We start from the raw sequence: 12,123 nt of genomic DNA, 5'->3' as shown, positions 1-12,123 counted from the left end.
AACACATTTCGTTTTTTTCTTTTACTAATTGTTTTTTTTCTGCCTTTGGCTGAATCTCAACTTGTTTTCCCAGTCCTAGCATAACTGTTGCAGGCACACAACATTCAAAGGACCATCCCAAACATAGGAATAAGGGGAAGAGGGTCCTATGGGCCTGTGGGATCTACAAAATGTTGAATGAAAAAGGAAGCCATGCTTTAATTCATTAAACTATAAAAAGGCGGCTTGTTAGTCAAGTGCATTTTGAAATATGCACATTATTGCAATGATTCATGGTCTTTGTAAAATATTGCGAGTGTTCAGGGTTTTAGTGTTATCCCCGCAGCTAAGAACAATCCAAGGTGGTTAATGTGGTGTAGAATGTGGCATAAACCATGCAACAAACAAATGAATAACATGAACTACAGATTATGCTGAGAAATGCAGCAATCAATGGCGAACTCGCTTCATTGCCCTCAATAGCCCAAAGTGAAGCATAATTTGTGACAAACACATTTTCAGATGTTGTCATATTCCATTAAACGTTGGTTAAGTTTTAACTACAACTAGAAAATAAGATAAGAAAACAAGATAAGAAAAATCAACACAAAATGGCCAAAAACAAACAAAGCAAAAGAATTTATTTCAGTTATCAAAAAAATATGTTACAAAACAATCCTCTGCAAGTTCTTTCAAAGTAATTAAGAGGATATAAGAATAAAAGTTATAACCAGAAGCTTCACTATTAGTTCATAAGGACCTCCATCTGAACCAGTCTGGCATTGGTGTCGCCTGACATTCGGTAAGGTATCATTCCAGCAAAAGTAATTAAGGCACGTGCTTGACTTCGTAGTTGCTGAAAGAAAAAGAAGAGTTACAGTTAATGAACAAGTGTGAGTGACAAATACATGTTGGAAACAATTTTGATGCAGGAGACCCGTGCTATTCCGGAACATAGTGGCGAATAATGCAACAGCTTAATTTATCTACCCTGTACCTGCAGAGAATTAGTTTAAGTACAAAAGTAATGAGACGTGTGTATTTATTAGTAATAAACAATACTGTCATACATCTTTTGTTCCAGCAGCAGGCATTACCTACGCAGGAACAGCTCATAGAAATAATCAGCTTGATAGGTGTTTAGAAGTACATGCACGCTATAGCAATTGTCCTCAAAGAAAAAGAAACGATGGTCAACTGTAACAACGGTTATCCTTTGTAAGCATATTTTGTGGGGTCACATGCTGATAATATAATTTTTCATTAGGGCCCGACCTGCCGATCACTTTTAGACCTGTTTTTTTCTCTGTAATTAGAAACATCTTTAGAACAAAATTGAAGCTTCAGATTGGCTTTCTTCTCAATTTCACATTACATTAGATGCCTGTGCTTGGTTAAATACAGTTAACGGCCTACAAGGGGTGGAGCACCAAAAGTTACCCTTTTCTGTTTGTGGATATTGATAACAAGGTAGCCTAAATAACTATATAGTCTGAAATCAGGGTCCAAAGAGTAACATGTGCAATTTGTGAAAGGCTTTGCAATTTGAAGGAAGAGGTTATTGCTATGTAATGGGCGCAGTGAGAAACTTACTGCTTGCAGAATGCTAAAAGTGCATAGTAATTCTGTTAGCAAATCTTAATACAAGCCACAATGCCAATAGAGATACCTAGATACCCATCCGAAAGAACACATTACTTAGCTCTCAGGATTGTTCTTTCTTTTTTTTGTTTAAAGATTTTATTAGAAGAATTGGGTATACTTGGCATGTAATATATACCAGAGATATTCATGACATATGTCATAAGCAAGGAAGAAGCATAAAAAACAACAGATATCCAATACACATATAGGTCAAGTATACACATATACTATATGAAAAAGATAAGATCTTTAAAATAAGGTGGGGGAACAATAAAACGGATACGACAAGACAGACGGGACAGGACCTACACAAGAGGGGGGGGAGTAGGGGAAGTGTAGGAGCATTCATAAAAAGAAATAGTAATGCTCATAGGATATTAATGAGGGTCAGCATTGGAAAGGAAATCTAGAAAGGGCTGCCATTTCAGCTGATGTTTACAAAGTACGTCAGGAGAGGAGGCATTGCAACTTTCTAATCTGTCGATGTTACAAATATAATTCCACCATAAATTAAAATAAATATAAATGTTTCCAGTTAGCAGTAATAGTTTGGACTGCAACCATTTAACACAGATCAAACAAATATCATGCATATTTGTTAACGGAAGTATTATGTAAAAGAGAGCTACAGAAGATAAGGAAATCAAAACAAAAATCGTGGTGAAAGTTGAAAATACATTTGATAGTGTTCCACACAGAGTTCCAAAACGGTTTGACATGCTGATACTCTACAAACATATGTTTGAAAGAGCCCTGGGAATGTAAGCAACTCCAACAATTATCATGAGGTGTTAAGCCACATTTGAAAAGAGACAGAGGGGTAAAGCTCTATGATGAAAAAAGCAGAGGGTTTGGATTAGGCTGGCAGAGTTGGTGATCTTGGGGATGCATTTCCATTGTGGGGGCCAGCATTGTTGGAATTATGATCGCAGTGGCTTTCGCTGAGTCTCCCGGGCTCCCCCAAATAGGGGGAGCCCGAGAGACTAAAAGCAAAAGTACTGGCATTTAGAAATACAACGTTGTATCTATAGCGTCTGTGGTTTTCTTTTTAAGTTTCCCGTGCTCCCCCGTTTCGGGGGAGCCCGGGAAGAAAAAACACAGACATTATAGATACAACCGCGTTGTATTTATGATTGCGGTGGCTTTAGCTTTGAGTCTCCCAGGCGAGCCGGGAGACTCAAAGCTAAAGCCACCGCAATCATAAATACAACGCGGTTGTATTTATGATTTCCTTGTTTTTCTTTTTAAGTTTCCTGGGCTCCTCCGGCCCGGAGGAGCCCTGGTTTTCCTTTTACAAAGAAAACCAGGGCAATTTGCTGCACTTTTTTTTTTTTGCTTTCTTTTCTCGTCGGTGAAGTATTTATAATTGCTCTGCCTTTCGTTTTATGTTTTCTGTACTTCCCTGGGCTTGGGGAGCACAGAACTCGTAAAATGAAAGTGAAGGCAGCCTCCTCTACATGTTAAGCTCTGCTCTCTGGCTGCAGTAAGCAAAACCTTCCAGTAGGGGCCTTTGCTGCTTGATTATTGCCACCAGAGCAGAGCTTAACATGAACAGATGAGGCTGCTTCAAATCACAAAATGGATTCCCCCATGTAAATACTTTGAGTCTCATTTGCTCAAAATGTACATAGGAACTTTCTTTAAAAATATGTTTTATATATATTTTTGATGATTTTCATCTTTTGGGACAATAACATTTTTGAGTGAACTTCCCTTTTAAAGTTTCATAGTTTTCCACAAATGTAGCGATAATATCTAGATACAGTTTCAGGAAAGAGATAGGCATGTGGAACTTGGTAGCAAATTCATTAAAGGTAATGGGATACCCTGAAAAATGTGATGCCTCTGGAGAGCCATGGTTTCCAACAGATAGATTTACCTTTAATTTTAATTGGGGGGATTGAACCAAATGAAAGGAGAGGTGAACAAGGACTGTTTAGCTGCAGAAGGGAACAAATATGATCTGAGATAATGTGCAGATTGGCGGATACAGGAATATTTAGTAAATTTGTTCTTACCTTTAATAAGGTAAAGATCTGCAAGGGAAATCGGGGAAACCATAGCTCCTTCCAAAAGTACCCAATTAGGTGCTAAGGTTGACCCTTCATGAGTAAGCAAGAGCTGCGTTTGTTTGATAACAAAAGTGTTCGATCGTGTTTTAAGTCAGGGAAGCCAACACCACCTTTAGTACGGGATTTTTTTAATTTACTGAGCAAAATTCTGTGTTTCTTTTTCCCAGATAGGAATTTGGTTAGGCAGCTATCAATGGATTTAAAAAAGGAAGAAAGGGGGACTGGTAACATGTAAACAAGAAATAGAATAAAGGGGGAATTCATCATTTTAATAGATTCCAGAAGGCCCCACTATGAAAGGTAGAGATGAGACCATGAGGATACTAGTTCTTCAACGCTAGCTAACAGGATTTCCGAGGTTTGTTTGCGAATATTATTACTGGATGCTGAAATGTGAACACCTAAATATTTTAACCTTTTGGGACACCATTTCATGCCTAAGGTAAGAGTGTGATGTGCAATGTACACTGAGGGGGAGAACCTCGGACTTGTCTGTATTTAGTTTGTAGTCGATGCTTTGGAAAACCTTGAAAAATTATCTAGTAGATGTTGGGCACTTTGATCTGGTTTTAAAAAAAAAAAAAGTACGTCATCAGCATATGCTTCAGTTTTAATATGTAGGTGTCTGCATTGAATTCCTAGAATGCTATCATTTTGTCTTATTGCTTCTATAGGGGTTCTAGTGCTAAGATGAAAAGAATCGGAGAGAGGGCATCCCTGACGTGTCCCTCTAGATAAGGGGGAACAAAGAAGACATTTGTCCATTCACAAAGATTGCAGATTTAGGTTTAGAATAGGGGACGCTAATCACTGAAAGAAAAGGGGTGCCAAAACCATGCCACTTAAGAGCTTCAAACATATAATCCCAATCAACTCTGTCTAATGCTTTTTCTGCATCAACAGCAACGGCAGTGTGGGGATCATTCAAATTATTAAATCTATGATATCTCGGAAAAGTCTAATGTTGTAGGAGGACACCCTGCCTTTCACATATCCAGCCTGGTCTTGCTTGAGTAGATTGGGTAACAAGGGGCAAAGTCTGTTGGCTAAGCTCTTACAATCGGTATTAATAAGAGAAATAGGATGATAGTTTTGGGGAAGTTCAGGATCTTAATTGGGTTTAGGGAATACGATGAGCATGGCCTCTAGAAAAGAGCCCTGAGCCATATTTTCTGAAATGAAATGGGAGCAGAGTTCTCTAAATTTGGGAACTAATAGATTGGAAAAGTGGGCAAAAAAGTCAATAGGGCCTGGGGCTTTACCTTTTTTAAGATTCTTAATATCTAGCTGTATTTCGGAAGGGGTTATTGGAACATTACACGATTAAAGGTCTGCTTGGGGGTAAGAGTCGTGGGGGATATTATGTAAAAAATCATTAATGACAGTATTGTTTGGGGGAGCCTCAGAGGTATACAGATTAGCGTAAAATGTAGAGAAAGCTTGGATAAACTCCTGAGAATGTCCTGTTCCCTAAATGATCCTAACAACTACAATCTTAGTTTTTTCTTTCTTACGTTTAAGGTATGATGCCAAAGATTTACTAGTTTTATTCGAGAATTGATAGATCTGAGCCTTATATTTCAGCAGGTTGGCACACTAATATTGCGCAATGATTTTATTATATTGGAATCTTAGCTTCAGAATGTCTTTAAGAGTAGAGATAGTATGGGCAAATTGTGTTTCCAGGGGTTCAAGCTGCCTGAGTATGGAGTCCGATTCCAGTTTTAATTTTTTTCTTTTTGTTACAACAAAGGATATGATATGACCTCTGAGAACAGCTTTATAACAGTCTCAATTATTGGTAATGGATGTATCCTGATTTTTGTTCTCTGCAAAAAAAGTAATACTCCTATGCAATAAAAGGTGCAAAAGATGAATTGCTCAACAGATTAGTATTGAATCTCCATCTGTTAGAATTACAAGAGTTCAGTGGGGATGAAAGTTGGATGTAGACCGGGGCATTGATCAGAGATTAACCATGAAATTGGGAATGAAAATATAATCAAGTCGCGAAAAGGAATTATGAGGCATGGAGTAGAAGGTGAATTCGGAGTCAGTAGGGCGAGTAATACGCCATGCGTCCCGAAGGCCTAATTCTGAGACAAAATTGGTAAATTGTGTGCGAGAGGTGGTGATATGTACTGCACACTGGATTTCCTATCAAGGAAGGGTTCCATAACCTGGTTACAATCTCTGCAGGCAATCATTGTGCAGGTTGCATTGAAGCACGTGATTCCTAAATTGCTGTCAAAAGGAAGAGTCTGCAGAAGTTGGGCCATAAATATTAAAGATAGTATATTCTTTAGATTCCACTAAGATCTTGAGAAGTACCCATCTTCCAAAATCATCAGATTCGTTGGATAATATTTTGCATTTGAAGGTCTTATTGATAAGTGTAATGACACCATTTTTTTTTCTCCATTTGCAGCACTTGAGAAGACCTGACCCACCCAGTGACGCTTAAGTTTGGTTGCTTCTTTATTTGAGAGATTGGACTCCTGAATACAGGCAATTCAGGGATTCTTTCTATTAAGATGAGAACTCTTTTTGTCTCTTGATAGGATTATGTAACCCTTTAACGTTCCAAGTGATGATGTTAAGTGGCATAAGTGCAGAGGATGTGAACATATACTATAGAGAGCATGCAAAAAAGAAGTAGTTACAAATGCAGCAAATCATATAACACAAATTAGATGAAGCAATAGAGCATGTCAACGTAAAATATGTAAGTATAACCTGCATAATGGATGGAAACATGAAAGGAGCGAAACATAAGGGAGAGGATGGGACGAACAGTGAGAACATAGAGGTTGGTAATAAACATAACCAAAAACTATAGGTAGAACTGTGGCTAACAGGAACCAGCCACACCAATCTATTTTAAGGGTATGATGCAATAGGGGAAGGAGGGCCAGGAGAAGAGAGGCTCACCAAATCCCACTCTGGTGGAGGTAAGTCAGAATTCAAAATGTAGCCCAAGCAAAGTTACAAAATCATTCAAGTGGGGGGATTTGATGTGTTCTTATAAAAGCAATATGACTGGAAATAATGTCTTAAATCCACTGGATTTCGGGAGGTATAGGTATGCCCATTGAGGGTAACTTTAAGAATGGCTGGATGGATAATCCCACATCTAGCGTTTAACTGCCTGAGAGGTGGTCTAAAGGAGAGGAGTTATTTTCTTCTTGCCGCAGTTGCTTTGGAGACATCTTACGAAATAATATTTTGTTTCCTTCCCATTACAGTTGTTTGATTTGTTTGACTTTCTCCATAATGAGAGTGATGTGGGTGTAATCCAGAAGGGCTACTATGAGGGTTCTGGGTGGACTGGTAAAACTTTGAGCTGGATTAGTGGGACCCACTCGATGTGCCCTTTGAATATTAAGCTGCACAGATGCCGGCAAGTCGAGAATTTGAGGTATAAACGCATAAAAGAAAGCAGTAGGGTTATCCTTTTCTATTCCTTCCGGAAGGCCAACAATACGTAGATCGTTCCTCCTATTTCTATTTTCAAGATTCTCAGCCTGCTTTTGCAGAGAAGTAATTGTAGTTTCCAGATTAATAACCCGATTAGTGACGTCTTCTGCGTCACTAACTCGCCTTTCCATCTCATTCATCCGGGATTCAAAAATAGACCATTTATTGTCCCAGCTGCTGCAGTTTAGCATTGATATCTTCCATAAAAGGCTTAAGAGCCCTTATCTCCAATAAAATGGTCTGCATGACCGGATCTGTCGTGTCTCCTTTAGGTGTAGGAGACTAACTTATAGCAGGCCAACCCTTTCAAAAAGGAAGATTTGGACAGGATGGTCCCAGCAAAACCTTAATATGTGGTTAAAAGTAAGGCAAAAACGATGTAAACAGTCATTTTTGAAGAGAGACACCCGTTATGAGGCATACCAGTCTCCAGCGCCAGGAGAGTCTCCCTTGTGACAGAGGCCGGGCAGCTGATAGGAAACGTCAGCAGCACTCCTCACAGGACGACACAGGCTGCAGGCCTGGCCCACTGAAGGCTGCAAACAAAGAAATGCAGCAGACAACTACGCTGCACTAAGGTGCTACGAGCCCCTAGGGCATTCAGCAGCAGAAGTGAGCCAAAGAGGAACGTAACATACACAGTGAGAAAGAGGAATAAACGTAATGTTTGTCCACCAGAGCAGAGTGCCGGAGTTAGGCGGCAATCTCTGTTGGCGCCAAGCCACCCCCCCAGGAATGTTCTTTCTGATGGAGGTTTCTCCCACAAATTCCTCATCTTTGATATCCAAGCGCAGCCACTCTTCAGAAATGTTTCTGTTACCAGGGGACTCAGAGCAGCACCCTCCACCTACGCCGGACAGGACGTCGGGACAGTGGATACAAAGTTGCTGTGTCCCTGACCTTAGTTTCACTCTTTTCCCTAGCACTCTGCCACTGAGACACAGTAGAACCAAGGAACTAGCTATTGGCCAAGAGAAGCCCGTAGGGATTGAGTGGGAGGTACCATCCACTAGAAAGACCATTATCAGGAGGCAAGCAATTTGTTCTTCTAATGGATTCTTTCCTCCAACAGATTCCTCATCTTTAATAGGCTCCCAAAGCATTATGTAGACCTGGAGGAGAAAGGATAGCAAGGACACGACCTAAACCAGAATACGCTGAAGGACAGTCCTGCCAAAACGAGAGTCCTGACCAGACTGAAAATCTAAGCATTAACGTTTATCAAACAAGTGCAAAGAAGCCAACATATCCACCTGGCAAATATCCAGACCAGGGAATTCACGTTGCAGAGCAGAATTGGCAGCCATCCCTCTGCTGGAACGTGCCCGTACACCCTCACGGACATCCTTGCCAGCCAGATCATAGCATTTCGTGACGCAGGGGATGATCCACTTTGACAGGGTCTGTTTAGCCAGCGCAAGCACCAACATAACCCACAAAAAGCTGGTCATGTTTCCTGGTCTTTCTCAACCGAGAGACGTAGAAGCCGAGGACCCGCACCGGGTCCAGCCGATGGAAACATTCTTCTGCCTTGGAAGGGTGAGGCGGAGGAAAAAAAAGAAGATGGATTTTTTGAGAGAGATGAAAATAAGAGCCCATTTCCGTCGGGGGGTGGGGGGGAGACATATTAGCAAGACTGCTCAAGAACTGCATTACTGTGGGGATCGAGAAAATAAAGCCTGTCTCAGGGAATCTCCATGAAACAGAAATGGCAGCAAGATACCCCTTCACAGTGCCAATCTGCAGGCCCGTCCACCAAAGAAAGCAGAATATCCAGTACAGAGGATGTGGAGCAAGTAAAAAAGGTTCCAGATCCTTCCCTTGGCAACACCAAAAACCTACTCCAACTTCAAGAAAAAATGGATTTGGTGACAGGTCTTCTAGCAGAGAGGAGTACGTCCAAGACACCCTATGTCAAATCCCACTTTCATACCTCAATCTTTCAGCAGCCAGGCAATAAGGTTCGGGCTTTGATGCAGAACCCCCTCCCAATGAAAAAGTAGGTCCGGCCTCTGCGGCAAGCGCCAGAAGGCAGGCAGATGACTATGTGTAGCACTTCCATGAACCACTATCTCCAGGCCCAATTCAGAGCAATCATGATCATCGGGGACCAGAAATGGTGTAATCTCCTGAGAGCCAGCAGAATGACAGGGATCGTCAGGAACACATACAGCAAATCAAAGTCCCACTGGACTGTCAAAGCATCCAACAAAGCTCCCAGTAACTAGTCTCTCTGGGACCACCACTCCAGTTCTCTGCTCTGCTTCCCGAGACCTGAAGAACATCAATGTTCACCCCTGAACTGACACCAATGGCAACTTAGAAGCAACCTTTGGCACTACCAGTAAGAAGGCGGCCATGACTCCCAGCAAGGGCAGAAACTCAGAGGTAGGTGTCTTTTCCTGGGATTGGAAGGCATGAACCATCCTGGAGATGTTTGGTGGTCTAACCTCGGGCGGGAATACCCGACCCAAGTGATACTTCAGACTTGCTGAAGTTCGAGAGAAAATCAAGCTGTGAAACTGATGGCAGGTCCGCTACAAGTGTACCGGTGCCTAGTCCGGGATGCAGGCTCAGATGCGCCAGTCGTCCATATAGGGAAACCCATTGGTGCCCTCTCTTCTGAGGCGAGCTGCTACCACTGCCAACAGCTCAGTGAAGACCCTGGGTGCGAAGAAAGGCCGATTGGCAGGACCTAGAATTGGTAACAATAGTTTCCAGGAACTTCCTGTGCTGCTTGTGTATTATGACAAATTGAGGGAATTCATCCCTTCTCCCCAAGGGGTCCACCCCGACCACCGTGAGGCTAGGGAGGTAAATCCACTCTGCAACAACCTCCCACGGTGCGTTTAGCGTGGCACAAATTGCAGATACAGAGGTCATTGCAAGGAACCAATAGCACAAATTCTGAAAAGGCTGTGGTCAATTTTTCATTGTGTCATTTCACCAACTTGGTTAAGAGTTTAAGGGAGTCTGGGGTGCCGCTTCCTTCCCATCAGAGCCAAGGACAGGAAAATGTCCCTCATCTCTCCTTCCGGGACGTACTCAGCCGCTTTGGCCATTGATGTCCAAAGGAGAACTTTGCAATGGCGCAAAGGCGTTAGCCGCTGGCAGTGCAAGACTACCTGATGCAAAAACCTTCTTAACCATTGCGTCAAACTGCTTGCTCTCTCTGTCTGGAGGTAGGTAGAAGTCTTCAGGTTAGCAGTTGTGGCCTCAACCACCAAGCTCTCAGGTGACGCTTGGGAGGAGAGAAACGCTGTGTCAGAAGGGGCAGAACAGTGTTTCCTTGCCAGCACCCGGTCCACTGCTGGAACAGGGGCAGGCTTCTCCCACACCTCCAGTACAGGTGCCTCCACTGCCACATTGAAGGGCACAAGTGTCTCTTTCTTGGGGGCATCATCCAGAATATCAAAGTTCGTCCTCAACCTTTGACCTGGATGGAGCAGGCAGCCCCAGAGTACCAGCATCCTTTGCCATGAAGTGTTGGAAAGCAGCTTGAGGTTTTCCTGGGGTGGGAGCTGGCAAAATGTCCATCTAAGGGGAGGCGTCAAGGCCACTGGCGATCTGCAGGAACTCTGCTAGTCCCAGCACATCCTCACCTTCCCCATAGAATTCCTCTGGGCAATCTGTCACCTCCATAGAACCCAGAGGTTCTAGTCCAAAGGGGACCTAGTCGCCCTACTCGTCATAGATGTCATACATTTTGACATGAAGGTGTCCATGAGGAGTGGGGCGTTTCCTGGTAATAACCATCATGTTTTCAGAAACATTCCTGAAGGACCATTGATGCTACAGTTGGGGACCATTTTCTTTACCGTGCGAAGAGGCCCAAAAAGAACATTGGCACCTTTGGGAGAGGTGACAGCCAAACAAGTGACCAGAAGCACAGGCCTTATTAAACAATGAACATTGATGGATTCTCTGGGCAGAAAAATCAGTGTTGCAGCCTTGACATCTTGGACTCTCTCCGGGGTGGTGGACACGGTATCCAGATGAGTGTCCCATTTGAAGCCAATGTAGCTCAGCCTTTGACAAATGATCAAGGAAACCACCTTGTTCACAGACAAGTGCATGGAGAAAAACTCCAAGATGCTCAGAAGAGAGTCTCAGGACACAGAGAAGAGACCTGCACCAGCAAGTCATCGCTGCATTGAGCCTGAAAGGGAATAATCTGTATTTAAAGTGAAAGGTGCTCAGAGAAAACCTCAGGAATTGGTGGTGAGAGGCTGAAAAAGGGATATGAATGGAAGCGTCCTTCAAATAAACCACACAAATCAATTCAATGGATCGCCTTTCCTCATCAGATAGCTATCCATTCCAGCATCAGCTGCCTGGAAAACATTTTGGCAGGGGGGCGTAGTGCACCTCGAACCACCTTGACTTCATGCTCTGTCGTCGTCTCTGGAATTGACGTTGGTCATCATACAAATACTGTGTTACTGCGCCCCTGTACCGTAGTCCCTTTTTTGCACGCTCAGAACTCTGCTCGAGAGGAACACTGAATCAATAACTTATTTCACTTGAGGTCTTGTTTTTTTGTTTGACGCAAGCTCGACCATGTCCGCGTCCCGAGTCTATGGATTCACACGTTGCAGGGACGGCAGCTCGAAAATGTCTGACCAATCCACACCACATTTGCGTGTGGTGCCTCTGCACCAGTCATGACACCAAGAGCTGTATGTCGTGAGCCAAAATGATCTCCAGGTCCCTCAGGGAATGGGCGGCAATGCTTGCGGTAGGCCGACTGCCCTCCAAATCCCTGCCGCAGTCAACCGTTCAGTCTTCAGAGGCGAAAACCGAGGGGCCTACTCCAGAAAAAGAAGAGAGGCATCGGAGAAAAACTAATGAGATCTAATTTCCGAAGCCATTCATCCTCTTACTCCTACCACAAGAAAAAACACCACCACCAACTGTGGCGCAAGTCTGATTCTTCTAGTGAATGTGGTAA

At 42.9% G+C, this 12,123-nt stretch overlaps 1 protein-coding gene across 2 annotated transcripts in view; it reads right to left on the bottom strand.

The window, feature by feature from the left end:
- Positions 1 to 603: 603 nt before the first annotated feature.
- NUP93 (nucleoporin 93) overlaps positions 604 to 12,123 on the bottom strand; it is a 1,186,812-nt gene continuing 1,175,292 nt past the window's right edge. For both annotated transcript variants that reach the window (XM_069640327.1, XM_069640334.1), the window contains one exon: positions 604 to 835. In XM_069640327.1, coding sequence (XP_069496428.1) covers positions 725 to 835 — 111 coding nt within the window. In that variant the 3' untranslated portion in view covers positions 604 to 724. The remainder of the gene's footprint in view (positions 836 to 12,123) is intronic.

The sequence above is a fragment of the Ambystoma mexicanum genome, chromosome 1q (assembly GCF_040938575.1).
Source record: "Ambystoma mexicanum isolate Mex_15411 chromosome 1q, UKY_AmexF1_1, whole genome shotgun sequence".
NCBI classification, from domain to species: Eukaryota; Metazoa; Chordata; class Amphibia; order Caudata; family Ambystomatidae; genus Ambystoma; species Ambystoma mexicanum.
This window is presented reverse-complemented; position numbering and strand designations above follow the sequence as displayed.